Below are 14,999 nucleotides of genomic sequence, written 5' to 3'. Positions count from 1 at the left end.
GGACGCTGCTCGTAGCCACATGGGGTGCAGGCCCAGATTGCCACCACATGCTTTTTCCACACTTAGGCATAGCAGACTTAGACTCAACAGTAAAAGCGCATTTCTCGGGGATCTCAGTGGTAAAGCATGTTCTCAATACATAGAAGTTCTTGGTTTCCAGTTCAGAGCCAGCTTGGGCTGGAAAGTCTGTGAGTTTCTATCTCTAGTAAACTACTCAGAAAAAGCTAGAAATGGCCCTATGGCTCAAGTGGTAGAGCACTAGCCTTGAGCACAAAGAGGCTCAGGAACAGTACCTAGATCTTGAATTCAAGGCCCAAGACAGGCCAAAGAAGTTCTTGGCTTCCAGCAGACAATAAAGAACTTGTATTGCAAGTTAAGAACTTGTGTTGCAGCTAGGCACTGGCAATTCATGTCTGTAATGGTAGCTACTCAGGAGGCTGAGATCTGAAGGAACAGGGTTTCCAGGCCAGTTCCAGCAAAAAAGCCCATTAGGCTCCCATCTCTAAAGTAATCAGCAAAAAGCTAGGCTGATGGTGTGGCACCAGTGGTGGAGCACCAGCTAAGTAAGCAAGCTAAGCAAGTATGAGGCCCTAGAGTTCAAACTCTGGTACTAGCAGAAAACAAAAGTAAAACCCTTAGATTGCATTGCTTTCTCCTAGCAGCACCTGGAATCCCTCTTTCTGGAATGCTTCCTTCCTGGGGCCTCCCTGGCCTGTGCAGAAGAGCAAAGCCCCAGGCCTGGCCAGGGTTTAATAAGAGCAATCCCTAAATGTAACCATTGTCAGCACATGGGAGTCTCCCAGGAAGGCCTGCTGCCTGTTGAGCAGTGTCCTGGGGGAAGGGAAGGAGGGAAGGAGAGGCGGGGAGGCCTTGGATGATGCGTGCTGAGGGATGGGCAGCCCTGCTTCCGGTCCTGACCCTTTTCTTTCTCCACACAGATTCGCTCCCGAGCCAAAATTGAGAAAATTCGAGCGAGTCTCTTTAACAATAACGATCTGATTGGTTTATCGGGTTTGGATGGGGAAGATGAACTGATGGAGATGTCCACGGAGGAGATTCTCACAGTGTCCGTGGTGAATCAGAGTCTGTTTGACACTCAGGGGAGTCCGGGCCTGGAAGACTACTTCAACGACAAGTCCATTAAAGGTGGGCTGTGGGGTTTCGTCATCACAGACCTCTTTTTTTTTCTTGCCAGTCCTGTGGCTTGCACTTGGGGCCTGGGCACCGTCCCTGAGCTTTTGTTCAAAGCTAGTACTCTACCACTCAGTCACATTCCCAGCCCTATCATGGGCCTCTTATGGGAGCGGTTTTTGGGTTACAGAAGTTTGAGTGGCAATGTTCACCCCCACCTGTTTCCCTCTTGAGCACCCTGTGTGGAGGAGGGCAGGGCTGGAGGCTCGGTGCTGGCCTCGGTGGCTCACTGCCTGCCTCTCCCTGCATGGTGCCCGTCCACCCTCGGGTTTCCTCCAGCATGTTCTGGACCTGAAGCAGAGGGAGTGAGTACCCGCTGGCCCTGGGAGAGGCCTTCAAGAATGTTGTGTGAAGTTTGTTGGTGTCTCCAAAGCTGGTACTCTCCAGCCCGTTCATGGCTGCTTAAGCTACGATAGACCAAACTATAAGAGACCATAGCAGCTCACAATAGAGGTATTGATTCCTTGTGTGTGCAAGAGCTGGAGGTTGAGCTGCTGCCACGCAGCCTGACCCATCACCAAGGCTCAAGGTCAGAGGGGGTGCCTGATCACACTGTGTCCAGCTGCAGGGTGCTTTGTGAGAAGCCAGCTGCATGCTTGTGAGCACGTGCTGACCAAAGATAGTCACAGCAGAACTGTTCTGGGACAGGTGAGAAGCTGGTGCCTGGGGCCAGAGAGGTCCTGACGGAAATATTTAAGAGCTGTGCCCATTCGGAGCAGACGCTGAGCCTGACACCAGCAAAGCCCATCAGAGTGTCAGACATCTATCTTAGCAAAGAGCAGATCAACTCACAGACACCCGGCAACCTCCTCCACCTCTTCTTCACTAATGTTCGGCCTCCAAAGAAGGTGCTGGAGGACCAGCTCACACAGGTAGCCTCCTACCCCCTGCCCTGCCCTGCCCGGGCTGGGCCTCAGGGTCATTGGGGCAGGTAGAGAGCCCCTCTCCACCTCTGTGCCCTGCAGATCTTGAGGAAGTATGGCGTACCGAAGCCCAAGGTAGACAAGAGCAAGTACAGCAAGGCGGGCAAGGAGCAGCACCCAGTGAAGGTGGTGAGCACCAAGCGGCCCGCCAGCAAGCCACCCACCAAGGACAAGGCTGTGCTCAACAGTGTCAGGTGCTGCAGAAGGGTGGGGGTCCTGGGTCCTTGATCCCCTGAAGCCCGGGCCAGGCAAGTGGAGAGCCCACGGTGCTATGTCAGCAAAACATCTCCAATGCATAGAATTAGGTTTCAAATGCCACTTCTCTTTTTTTTGGGGGGGAGGGGGGGAGTCTGGTCGTGGGGCCTGAACTCTGGGCCTGGGCGCTGTCCCTCAGCTCTTCAGCTCAAGGCTAGCGCTCTACCACTTGAGCCACAGTCCCACTTTCAGCTTTTTTCTTTTTGCTTATGTGATGCTGAGGAATCGAACCCAGGGCCTCATGCATGCAAGGCAAGCGCTCTACCACTGAGCCACCTTCCCAGCCCCTCCTCTTCTTTTTTTTCTTCCCCATCCTAGGGCTTGAACTCAAGGCTTGGCTGCTGTCCCTAAACTTTTGTGCTCAAAGCTAGTGTTCTACTACTTGAATCACAGCGCCACTTCTGGTTGTTTTTTTGTGGTTGTGATTAATTGGAGATAAGTGTCCCATAGACTTTCCTGCCCAGACTGGCTTTAAATTGTGATCCTTAGATCTCAACCTCCTGAGTAGCTAGAATTACAGGTATGAGCCACCAGCACCCTACCCAAATCCCACTTCGTTTAACCACACAAATAGTGCATACCTCTTATAGAAAGATACGAAATGTTTATGTGCACTGAAGAAGATGTAATTTGTGGTGGGGTGTAGAACTATGTTTAGCCTGTGTGAGGCCTGGGTTCCATCCCCAGCATCCACGAATCAACTTACCCACACAGTGAAATGCCTCTCTACAACCTTTCATTTATGCATGTGTATTGTGGGGTTTTTTGTTGTTGTTTTTTTTGTAGGTCGTGGGGCCTGTACTCTGGGCCTGGGAGCTGTCCCTCAGCTCTTCAGCTCAAGGCTAGTGCCCTACCACTTGAGCCAAAGCGCCACTTCCGGCTTTTTCTGCTTATGTGGTGCTGAGGAATCGAACTCAGGGCCTCATGCATGCAAGGCAAGCACTCTGCCACTGAGCTACCTTCCCAGCCCCTGTATTATGTTTTTAAATGGCCCAAAGCTTAAAAGCATATGTAGTGAGAAGACATTCCTCCTCCCTCCATCCTTACCTCAAAGCTCCCTCCCAGGACTACCCAGATCACTTGGAAGGCCTTCCAGAACTGTCTATGAAGACAGAATGTATGTGCACATGTGCACCCTGCGCAGTGTCAGTGCTGGCTCTACAGCACGGCTCTGCAGTGTTCCAGTGCCACATCAGTAAAGAGCGATGCCCCTGAGGCTGAGCGTGACCCTGCAGCTGAGGCTCCATGGTGCTGTACCTGTCAGGCACCCACAAGGGCCTGGCTTCATCCCTCCCCTCGCCATATTGGGAGTTGCGTTCTATTCCACATCTGAACCTACCTTCAGGAGAATTTTCTGGGCTTTCTGGGCTGCAGTCCTCCTACTTATGCTTTCCCTTGTTACTGGGGGTGATACCACACACAGCATTGCGCTTTCCTGTAACTGGGACAAAAGGTGCAAGCCACTGTGCCCAGCGCTTGTTTGAAATGGTATTTTGCGAACTTTTTCCCTGGGCTGGCCTCAAACTGTGCTGCTCAGATCTGTGCCTCTCAAGAAGGTAGACTTGGGCCAGGCGCCGGTGGCTCACGCCTGTAATCCTAGCTACTCAGGAGGCTGAGATCTGAGAATCACGGTTCAAAGCCAGCCCGGGCAGAAAAGACCGTGAGACTCCTATCTCTAGTAAACCACTAGAAAACCAGAAGTGGCGCTGTAGTTCAAGTGGTAGAGCTCTCGCCTTGAGCTGAAGAGCTGAGGGACAGTGCCCAGGCCCAGAGTTCAAGCCCCATGACTGACAAAAAAAAAAAAAGAAGGTAGACTTGGGCTGGGAAGGTGGCTCAGTGGTATTGTGCTTGCCTTGCATGCATGAGGCCCTGTGTTCGATTCCTCAGTACCACATAAGCAGAAAAAGCCGGAAGTGGTGCTGTGGCTCAAGTGCTAGCCTTGAGCTGAAGAGCTGAGGAACAGCGCCAGGCCCAGAGTGCAAGCCCCACAACCAACCAAAAAAAAAAAAAAAAAGGTAGACTTACAGGCATGGGCCACAAAACCTGCATACACTGGTTTATTTTTGAGATAGGGCCTCGCCTTCTACACTTGCCTAGACTACAGTCCATCTACTTGGGGCTTCCTCTCATTTTAACCATGGTGACAGTGCATGCCACTGCATCCAGCATGAGCTAAGAATGGGTTTTGTGCCAGGCACTGGTGGCTTATGCCTGTAATCCTAGCTACTTGGGAGGCTGAAACCTGAGGTTCGTGGTTCAAAGCCAACTGGGAAGGAAAGTCCATGAGAATCTCATCTCCAAATAACCACCAGGAAAAGCTGGGAGTGGTGCTGTGGATCAAATGGTAGAACACTAGCCTTGAGCACCATAGTTAGGGAAAGTGCCCAGGCCCTGAGTTCAAGTCCCAGGACTGGCACACACATTAAAAAACAAAAAAACAAGTTTTTGTGAACATTTTGGCCCAAGCTTACAATTTTTTACATCGTGGAACATTGATTTGTCTTTGTAATTTGCTCAGAAATTCTTCTTGTGTGGAAGGTATTCAGTCTTCCACACAACCCATGTGAAGCATGAGCCCCATCGGGCTTGCAGTCTGTGAACTGAGCATGTGGGGTGTGCACCCCTGCTGGAACACGGGTTCTCATGCAGTGTCCCTCCACAGCAGGACTGCCTTAAGTGAGAAGAAGCCAACTGTAAAGCCGAAGTCACCTGAAAAGAGCAAGCCCGACGAGAAGGACCCAGACAAGTCACCCACCAGGAAGCAGGAGGGTGAGTGCGCCTGCACATGCTCCTGCGCCTGCGCATGCACCTGCGCCTGCAACAGCGCCTGCGGGCTAGCGTGCGCTGGCCCTGCTGCCTGGGCTTTGGGCAATCACTAGAAAGTGTTACAGGCAATGCTAGGTGTGCCAGGCTGATGTCTGTGGTACCTATTAGCTTAGAGAGGGGCAACTAAGATGGACAATAGATGGTGGTGACTAGAGATTTGGAGATCCATTTGGCCCTTTTCTTCTAGAAGGCACTTGCCTCAGCCAGGTGTAGATGTCAGCCTCTCGGGACCCAGCCAGCATTGGAGAAAGTTACTATCTCTGTCTTGCTTGGGGACTAGCCTGGGGCAGGGAACCCAGCAGGTGGACAGGGTCAGGCAGGTCCAGCCATACACAGGAGCATGCTGGGAGGCACATGCTCGGAGCTTCCTCCACATTGCTGAACTGGTGCCCTCTTCCACCAGTCCCAGAGGAGAAATACCTGACGTTGGAAGGATTCCACAAATTCGTCATTGACCGAGCCAAGCAGGACATCCGAAGTGTCTGGAGGGCGATTCTTTCTTGCGGCTATGACCTGCACTTTGACAGGTAAGAGATGACCCTCGGTTCTCAGCTGGACACTGGTGGCTCACACCTGTAATCTTAGTTACTCAGGAGGCAGAAATCTGAGCCCAAGAGAGATAGGTCCATGAGACTTTTTTGGTGGTGGTGGTGGTGGTGGTGGTGGTGGTGGTCATGGGGCTTGAACTCTAGGCCTGAGCGCTATCCCTCAGCTCTTCAGCTCAAGGCTAGCACTCTACCACTTGAGCTACAGCGCCACTTCCGGTTTTCTGGTGGTTTATTGGAGATAAATGTTTCATGGACTTTCCTGCGGGCTGGCTTTGACTCGGGATCCTCAGATCTCAGCCTACTGAGTAGCTAGGATTACAGGCATGAGCCACCGGTGCCCCGCCCATGAGACTTTTATCTCTAATTAATCAGCAAAAAACTGGATAGGATGTGTGGTTCAAGTGGTACAGTGCTAGCCGTGAGCAGAAAAAAAATCAAGCCAGACTTCATGGCCCTTATTTAAGTTCACATAACAGCACGAAAAAAGAAAAGTTCCCAAGGGCTGGGAGGGTGGCTCAGTGGTAGAGCACTTGCCTTGCATGCCTGAGGCCCTGGGTTCAATTCCTCAGCACCACATAAGCAAAAAGAAAAAAGCCAGAAGTGGCGTTGTGGCTCAAGTGGTAGAGCGCTAGCCTTGAGCTGAAGAGCTGAGGGACAGCGCCCAGGCCCAGAGTTCAGGCCCCACGACCGGACCCAAAAAAAAAAAAGTTCCCAAGACCCCATCTGAACCAATAGCTGCACATGGTTTGGGCATGGTGGTATGCGCTGTCATTCAGGGATACAAGAAGCATAAATAGAATTGTGACCTGGGCAAAAATGTGAAGTCCCTGTGGGGAAAATAAAGCAAAAGGGCTGGAAGCATGATGCTAGTGGTAGAACACCTGCCTTGCAGTGTAAAACCTAAATTCAATCCCTAATACCATCCAAAAGAAAAACAAGAAGTTTTCAGCAAGTAGCTGTGTGGAAGAATGCACACTTTGGGAGCTGCTCCGTCCTGCCTGTTCATCATGCCGCGGGAGCCCAGTCTAACTTGTCATAATTGCTAAGGACTTTTCTGACCCATTTTACAAACCCCATTCTGTTCCTCCACATCATGACTTAGGAGCTGTGCTAGTTGGCTCAGGCTACCATAACAGAACAGCACGGTATTTCTGTGGCAGACCCAAGGACCCTAGGCCCCCATCGGGACTCCCGTCGTCCCCTTCCCCTGCTGGCTGGCCACTGCCAATCTTGGGTTAATAGCGTAGTGTTTGTGGAAGGAGGTGCACACTACTACAAACCTCATGTAGTATACACAGGCCCAAACAAGCAGAGCGTGTACAGCTGTGTGCCAGAGGTGACAGCAGCATAGTGCTCAGAACACATCTTTCCCAGGGTTTTGGGGGGCAGATGCTTGAGCTCACTGAAGAGGAACCAGACAAGACACAGTGCTCTGGAAACTGCTCTTTTCATTTTTCACATCCTCCTCATTCTCAGTGTTTCTATGCCACCGCTGCATGGATGCCAGCGCTCCTCTGTCAGGTGTGCTTTGTCCCAGTGCTGGGCATTCCCATTGCATCTTATGCAGCTGTAATAACTCAGCCTTCATAAGCCTATCTTGGCTGTGTTTTGCTATTCCAAGGTAGCTGCTGCGTGAGGTTGCTGGACAGGGAGTAATCGTGGCCATAGTGCCAGCAGCCGGTGGCGCCCTGCACGGGGCTATATTGAGCCTTGGTTTTGCCAGAGGCTTGCACCATTCACACCTCCCCACCCGCCCTGGAAGAGGAAGCCATTTCTGAATGTGCTCCCAGGGCTGAGACATGGCTCTGAAGGAGGGATCCACCATTGCCCTGTAGATAATGCCACACCTGGCCCTTCTTTCCTCCCCTGCCCCAGGTGCGCCTGCATTGATGTCCGACATGCGCAGAAGGCCTCAAGGAAGTGGACTCTGGAAATGGACGTGGCCCTGGTGCAGTACATCAACCGACTATGCCGCCACCTTGCGATCACACCTGCCCGGCTCCACCCCCATGAGGTGTATCTGGACTCCGCAGATGCCACTGACCCCAGGGTGGCCTGTCTTACAAGTATGTGGCCCCTGGGCTACCCTTCCCCCCCCTCCCCCCCTCCCCCCCGCCCAGCCTACTAGGAGTGCTTCCAGGACACACGTGTTTACACGGGCTTGAAGCCATGTAGATATGTATTGCAGAAATACTTGAGAACCCCTAACATGCACCCATGGGGCAAAAAAGAGACTGGAGCTGTGGCTGTGGCTTTCTGTCTGCTCATTGCAACAAGCCACGGGTATGGGGATACAGGAATTCATAATGAGGCCCACTCCGTGCCAGGCATGTCCAGTGCTGCCCGCAGAGGCCAGACTGCCGGGCAGTGCAGCAGTGGGGGGGGGAGGGAAGCTGCATGGCAGCAGTGATGTACTAGTGCCCCATACATCACTCCCTCCCAGTCAGCAGGCAAAGCCACTGCTGTGCCCAGGGCACCACCAGTGCAGGGCCTCCACTCTGGGACACTGAGGAAGCAAAGGTGGGTCAGGAGGTGTCCTGATGTCCATCTGGGAACCAAGGGATAGATGCATAGTACTGCACTGGTTTTGTTACTACTTGTTGTTAATTATTCCAAAATAGAAGTTAGCAGACCAATGTAAGGCTGGGGCTGTAACAGCGCTGGAGCACTCGCTAGCATGCTCAAGGACCTGAGTTCAGAATGAAAGTAATTGAGTATACAGTCCTGGCCTGGCCTTGGAGTCCTAGTGCTTTGCCCTTTGTTCTGTTTGTTGCCAGCTCAGCTTGGGCACTGTGAGGGCCCTTTACCTCTGATGGCATCTCTGGAGTCCCACGAGCAGGGGAGGAGCCCTAGGTCCCCCCTTTAGTTGGCCCTCCCAGGGACGGGGCCACCTGCAAGCAGCCATCCCCCACCCCCACACTGACCTGCTGCTGCCCGCAGGTGTGCCCATCGAGAGCCTGCGCCTGCGCTTCGCCCTGCTCCAGTCGCTCAACACCACACTGGAGACCTTCTTCCTGCCCCTGGTAGAGCTCCGCCAGACACCTGTGCTCACCCACAGCATTGCCGCCCTGCTGAAAGAGGCCAAAGGTGAGTGCCTGGACCCACCAGAGTGACCAGGCCACGTTTCCATCAGCAGGATGCCAGGAGCAGTCGCTACAAAAAAAAAAACAACTAAGCCGGGCGCCGGTGGCTCACACCTGTCATCCTAGCTACTCAGGAGGCTGAGATCTGAGAATCATGGTTCAAAGCCATCCCAGGCAGGAAAGTCCATGAGACCCTTTTCTTTTCTTTTTTTTTTTTTTTTTTTGCGGGGGGGGGGGGGGGGGGTGGGGTCCAGTCGTGCGGCCTGAATTCTGGGCCTGGGCGCTGTCCCTCAGCTCTTCAGCTCAAGGCTAGCACTCTACCACTTGAGCCACAGCACCACTTCCGCCTTTTTTCTTTTTGCTTATGTGGTGCTAAGGAATCGAACCCAGGGCCTCAGGCATGCAAGGCAAGCGCTCTACAGACACTGAGCCACCTTCCCAGCCCCAAGAAATAATTTTTTAAAGGGTGGTTTGATACCTCTCTCGTCTGCATGTGTGTGAGCTGTGCATCAGGTGTGGCAGGCACATAGCATCTGGATAAAGGCGTGCATGGCACCCTCCACGGTCAGCCCCGAAGGCAGCAGGTGGCCACTGGGCCCCAGGGTGACTGAGATGCAGCCCCATCCTTCCTGTCTCCCACCTTCTTCCCTTCAGGGCTGATCTTTTATGATACGAAGGTGACTGTGATGAATCGGGTGCTGAACGCCACTGTGCAGAGGACGGCTGACCACGCCGCGCCCGAGATCACCCTGGACCCCCTGGAGATCGTGGGAGGTACGGTGGGCTGCCATGAGCCTCAAAATAGCTTGCCTAGGGGAGCGAGTGTACAGGCCCAGACTCCTTTACCTCAGCGCATCCTCCAGCGGGCACATGCTGCCATGTTGAGCCACCCAGCCTGGTGTCAGGGACAGGGAGGAGCCGCCGGGAGGGGGCTGGAACCCGCACAGCCTGAGACGAGACTGGCAGGAAGGAGGATAGGAGAAGCCAGGTGGGAAAGTCAGGAAAGTAATCAGAAGCTTCTAGAAGATGAAGAACCAGCACCTTGGAGACCTTGGAGGTGGTTCTAGGCAGAAGGCACCAGGCCAAGAGGTTTTAAGATCTCTTGAGGGCAGAAGGAAGGTGGAGGGCGGACAGCACAGGCACACGGGAGGGAAGATGCTCATCTCTTCCTGTGTCCTCCGCAGGGGAAATCAGAGCTTCTGAAAACTCCTACTTCTGCCAGGCTGCCAGGCAGCTGGCATCTGTGCCATCCTCTCAGCTCTGTGTCAAGCTTGCCAGTGGCGGCGACCCCACCTACGCCTTCAATATCCGCTTCACCGGGGAGGAAGTCCACGGCACCAGTAAGTGAGCGCTGCCGCTGCCCACTACTGCCCATCGCTGTCTACTACTGTCTACCAATGCCACTGCTGCCCACCACTGCCCATCACCACCAGCCCCTGCCCACCTCTGCCCCTGCTGGAGGCTGAGTGTAGTGCACAGAAACTCCCAGGGGCTGCCATCCCACATCCTCAACCCTGCACTTCTGCCAGGGTCCCTGTCCCCACTTGGGACGTGGTGACCACACAGCTGACCGTCCCGTGAGGTGGCAGCTTTCTTGCCCAGCAAGAGCTGGCCAGAGCTTGAGGGTGCCTGTGATAAGCACACACCCCCGGCCCCTCGGTCCCTGCCGCTCTGCACGGTTCCTGTGGAAGGAGGGCTGAGGGCTGAGTCCCCGCACTGCCTTCTGCTCTGCCCAATGCGCCATTGCTACCAGCATCCGGGAAGCACTGTGGTCAGCGCCGGCTGTGCCAAGAGCAGGGTCACGGTGCTCGCAGCATGCCAGTCCAGCGTGGGCCAGATGCATGCGCTGCATTTAAGCATCTGACGGTCCTTGGATGCACCACTGTGGCAGGACAGGCTCTCGAGCATGGCAGGGGGTGGCGCCAAGCCAGGCAGCAGGGGGTCCCGCCCTCCGTACAGCCCAGACACAGATGTGGCTGGAACAAGGATGTGCTTGTGGCTGGGAGAGGGGCCCATGTTGGGACACAGACTGACCTGCCCTCATTTAGTTCTTGGCACAGCCAGCACAGTGCTGCCCCCCAGCACCTCCCCTCCTTGGTAGACCTCAAGGGGTGCAGGACTTGGCCCCAGGTCCTCAGTCCTTGAGTTTTCTTTCCAAACAGACAAAGCACATGGTGTGTGTTTGTGGGGAGTGGGGCCTCCCCTGGGCACAGGCCTGGGTACTGATGCTCTGCCTGCCCCCCACCCCGCAGGCGGCTCTTTCCGGCACTTTCTGTGGCAGGTGTGCCGGGAGCTGCAGAGCTCCTCGCTGTCGCTGCTCCTGCTGTGCCCCAGCTCCGCAGTCAACAAGAACAAGGTGAGGCCCCGGGCTTGTCCTGCACCTTCCCCAAACCTTCCTGGCCATGGGGTGCCCTGGTGGCAGCCTCCACTCGGGTGTTGAGGGCCCCCCCATCTCCGCCCACAGGGCAAGTACATCCTGACGCCCAGCCCCATCACCTACGGGGAGGAGCAGCTGCTGCACTTCCTGGGCCAGCTGCTGGGCATCGCCATCCGGGCAGACGTGCCGCTCCCCCTGGACCTCCTGCCGTCCTTCTGGAAGACGCTGGTGGGCGAACCCGTGGACCCCGAACAGGACCTGCAGGAGGCAGACATACTCACCTACAATTACATCAAGAAGTTCGAGAGTGTAAGTGAGAATGCATGCTGGGCCTTGGCTCCCCCTGACCCAGACCCAGACCCCAGCAGGAGCACCGTCCAGGTCCCCACCCCCAAGGACCCAGTGGGGAGTCCCTGGAAGCCAAAAGAGGGGCTTGGGTGAGGGGAGCTCCTGCTGCAGGTCCTTCGTGTGCAATGCTGGTACTAGGACTTGAACTTGGGCCTCACGCTCTTGCTTAGCTTTTTCTCTCCAGGCTGGTGCTCTACCACAGATCCACACACTCCTGTGAGAATAGAGTAAGAGCCTGACACGTCCGTTCTCATTTTATTCTCACAGCCATGGCAGAGGAGGGAGAGGCTTGGGAGCACAGCTACCAAGCGACCCAGGTCTGACCAGCTCCTATGACAGAGCCGCTCACACCTGAGGAGGGGGTTTTCCTCTGAGCCAGCCCCCGGGGGGTGCCTCCCTCTGCTACTCCAGGTGACCTGAGTCTGAGGCTGGCCCAGGCCATGCTCCACAGGGACCTGGGCGGAAAGTTCCTCTTATTCTGCCTCTACTGGTGTGACGCAACAGGTCACTGAGGCTTCTTAAGGCCAGGCTCTCTAGCTGTCCCCTCCACCACCACTAGGGGGCCTGCAAGGGAGCAAAGCCACAGTCCTAAGGAGGTCAGGGAAGATGAGAGTCTGTTAAGGTCTGAGGAATGTCCTCCATGGGCTGGAAGTGGAAGTTTCTGTTAGGCTCTGGGTGGCAGCAAGGGACTGTGGCAGGCAGAGCTGCAAGCCAATATCTGGGGCAGACAACAAAAGCTCTGGCGGAAGGAAATGAAGGAGGCTGAGGGACATGGAGTATACTGAGTCTCCAAAGTCAGGCATGGCATCTAAGCACTAGAGGCTGAGGCAGGAGGATTGTGAGCTTGAGGCCAACCTGAGCTACATAGTAAGATCCTGTCTCCACTGAGCACTCTCAGACAATGTCATGCAGCATGCCGGCAAAGATGGTAGTAGCAGGCCCACTATTCTTTGGGTGCTTACTTCCAGACAGTAATTGGCACGGCCCTAGGTTTTAGGCCACATGATTGTGGATAGGCCTGGGCCTATCTATATGCCAAGGAGAGAAATGTCCCGCCTGCTGACATCTGTCCAGCTGCCGATCAGAGTTATATCTTCCAGAGGCCTTGGCCAGCCTCACCTCACCGTGCCTCTCCCCACAGATCAACGACGAGACGGAGCTGGAGGCGCTGTGTGCCGAGATCGCGTCCCAGCACCTGGCCACCGAGAGCCCCGAAGGGCCGGGCAAGCCCTGCTGCAGGTTCACCTACCTGACCATGACAGGCGAGGAGGTGGAACTGTGCAGCCATGGGCGGCACATCCCCGTGGCGTGAGTGCGCGCGCCGGGAGGGCCGGCCAGGGCACTGGTGGAGTGGGCAGGGGCCAGGCAGATGCCACCAGGGCAGCAAGACAGTTTTGAGCTTAGGCCTTTTGCAAGGGAACAGCAGCTCTGAGGGAGGGGACGCCAGGGGTAGAGAGAAATGGCAGAGCCAGGAGAGCCTGGTGCCCGGACAGAAGCCAGCAGAGCGAGCAGCAGCCAGGACCTTGCCTGGGGGGACCGGGGGTGGGGGGGGCAGTGACCCCAGGTCCAGGAGCAATCTCATCAGCCTCTTCGGTTCACCCCACCCCTTGCCAGGTGGGAGAACAAGGATATTTATGCGGCGGCCATCCGGAGCCTGCGGCTTCGAGAGCTGCACAACGTGGAGTGCGTCACAGCCGTGCGGGCCGGCCTGGGCTCCATCATCCCGCTGCAGCTGCTCACCACGCTCAGCCCCCTGGAGATGGAGCTGCGCACCTGCGGCCTCCCCTACATCAACCTCGAGTTCCTGAAGGTAGGTGGCTGGGCCAGCCGCACCCCACTGCGGCCCCCATGCAGCCTGCGGAGCCGGGGCTAGGGGACTCTGGGGGCAGCAGGACCTGCTCACTCCGCTCTCCTCACGCGCCCCCAGGCGCACACCATGTACCAGGTGGGCTTGATGGAGACAGACCAGCACATCGAGTTCTTCTGGGGGGCTCTGGAGACCTTCACACAAGAGGAGCTGTGCAAGTTCATCAAGTTTGCCTGCAACCAGGAGCGCATCCCGTTCACCTGTCCCTGCAAGGATGGAGGCCCCGACACGGCCCATGTGCCCCCATACCCCATGAAGATCGCCCCTCCGGATGGCACAGCAGGTCTGCCCACCCCAGCTCCTGTTCCTAACGGGGACCCGCAGGCCCCACATGAGGGAGAACATCCCGTCCCCCTACCTCTTGCCTGGCTCCCAGTTGCCCAGGGATGGGGATAACACTGGCTGAACGAAGCCTCTTCACAGCCAGCCAGGTTCTCAAGCTGAGGCAGGCCCGGGAATGCCCAGGAGACAAAGGCAGAGGCCAGGCAGGCTCCCCGGACCCTGCCACGGGCCTCAGCTCTGACGTGCACCCCAATGTCGCCTGCAGGGTCCCCCGACTCCCGCTACATCCGTGTGGAGACGTGTATGTTCATGATCAAGCTTCCCCAGTACTCCTCCCCGGAGATCATGCTGGAGAAGCTGCGCTGCGCCATTCACTACCGGGAAGACCCCCTAAGTGGCTGACGGAAGAAAGCGCCAAAGCTGGCCTTCACCGTGGCACCGCTGTGCCGGCTTGGGGAGCCTGCGCTGCAGGCGCGCCCCTCCAGGGCCCTGCGCAAGGAGTTGGCGACATTTTGCTTTTCTGAACTTTGGTCTGTGTTCAGGGTCTCTCAGGAGACTTCGCCTTTGTCCTTGTCCATTTCGTGGTGGGTGGGTCGGTCCTTTTGCTGCCTGTTGTGGTGTATGTGTATGATAGTTTAGTTCCTGGACAGTTTGTGTCTAATTTGATCTTCCTGGACATTGTCCCTCGTGGCTACCAGGTTCTGATGCCCTGAGGTGTCCGCTGGTTGCTCGCCACAGAGCCCCCACAGGCGGCAGCTGGGATGACGGCAGCCAGTGGCCTGTCCTCCCTCCTGGAGAGCCAGTCTCCCAAGCAGCTCCCGTGAGCCTCCTTCCATCTTGAAATGGTTGGGCTGTTGTCCAAACAGGCAGGAGACAGACTGGGAGCTGGATGTTCATCTTCCTGCTTTACAATTTGTTCCTGGCCTTGGTTTTCCGGAGGAAAAGCCCACAGTGGCCCCTGCCCCACCACGCAGCCCCATCTGCCTCCACGCTTCCAGGCCTCTTGGCTGCGTTCCCCGAGGCGTCCAGGGAGCGGAGACCCAGGGGCCACTCCAGGCCTCCGTTCGGAGGGGCAGGCTGGGGTGTCCCGGCCCAGCATGGACAGGACATCCGGAGCTGGACAGTGCTCAAGGTGGGCCTTTCCCAAAACTGATCAGGAAAGCACAGACTCGGGCGTCCTCTGCTGCTGCGCGCAGAGATGGCGCTTCCCTACGAGGAACAGAAAAGGGCTCCGGGCCCACTTTCAAGACTGAGGTGCTCTGCTCAACCCAGGGTCTACGTCAACGACTCAGACCTGCA

General features: G+C 55.9%; 1 protein-coding gene across 5 annotated transcripts in view; it reads left to right on the top strand.

Moving 5' to 3' along the window:
* Hectd4 (HECT domain E3 ubiquitin protein ligase 4) overlaps positions 1–14,193 on the top strand; it is a 127,162-nt gene extending 112,969 nt beyond the window's left edge. For 4 of the 5 annotated variants that reach the window (XM_042668972.1, XM_042668971.1, XM_042668969.1 and 1 more), the window contains exons 62-76: positions 939–1,146; positions 1,840–2,063; positions 2,157–2,308; positions 5,032–5,138; positions 5,599–5,722; positions 7,619–7,809; positions 8,684–8,830; positions 9,481–9,600; positions 10,011–10,166; positions 11,079–11,182; positions 11,291–11,512; positions 12,693–12,859; positions 13,166–13,361; positions 13,479–13,701; positions 13,966–14,193. In XM_042668972.1, coding sequence (XP_042524906.1) covers positions 939–1,146; positions 1,840–2,063; positions 2,157–2,308; positions 5,032–5,138; positions 5,599–5,722; positions 7,619–7,809; positions 8,684–8,830; positions 9,481–9,600; positions 10,011–10,166; positions 11,079–11,182; positions 11,291–11,512; positions 12,693–12,859; positions 13,166–13,361; positions 13,479–13,701; positions 13,966–14,102 — 2,478 coding nt within the window. In that variant the 3' untranslated portion in view covers positions 14,103–14,193. The remainder of the gene's footprint in view (positions 1–938; positions 1,147–1,839; positions 2,064–2,156; positions 2,309–5,031; positions 5,139–5,598; positions 5,723–7,618; positions 7,810–8,683; positions 8,831–9,480; positions 9,601–10,010; positions 10,167–11,078; positions 11,183–11,290; positions 11,513–12,692; positions 12,860–13,165; positions 13,362–13,478; positions 13,702–13,965) is intronic. The other variant, XM_042668968.1, reaches the window with a different exon arrangement.
* The last annotated feature ends 806 nt before the right edge of the window (positions 14,194–14,999 follow it).

This window comes from Dipodomys spectabilis, unplaced genomic scaffold (assembly GCF_019054845.1).
Source record: "Dipodomys spectabilis isolate Male_0828 unplaced genomic scaffold, ASM1905484v1 ptg000480l, whole genome shotgun sequence".
Taxonomy (NCBI): Eukaryota; Metazoa; Chordata; class Mammalia; order Rodentia; family Heteromyidae; genus Dipodomys; species Dipodomys spectabilis.
The sequence above is the reverse complement of the archived record's forward strand: the minus strand, read 5'-3'. Positions and strand labels throughout refer to the sequence as shown.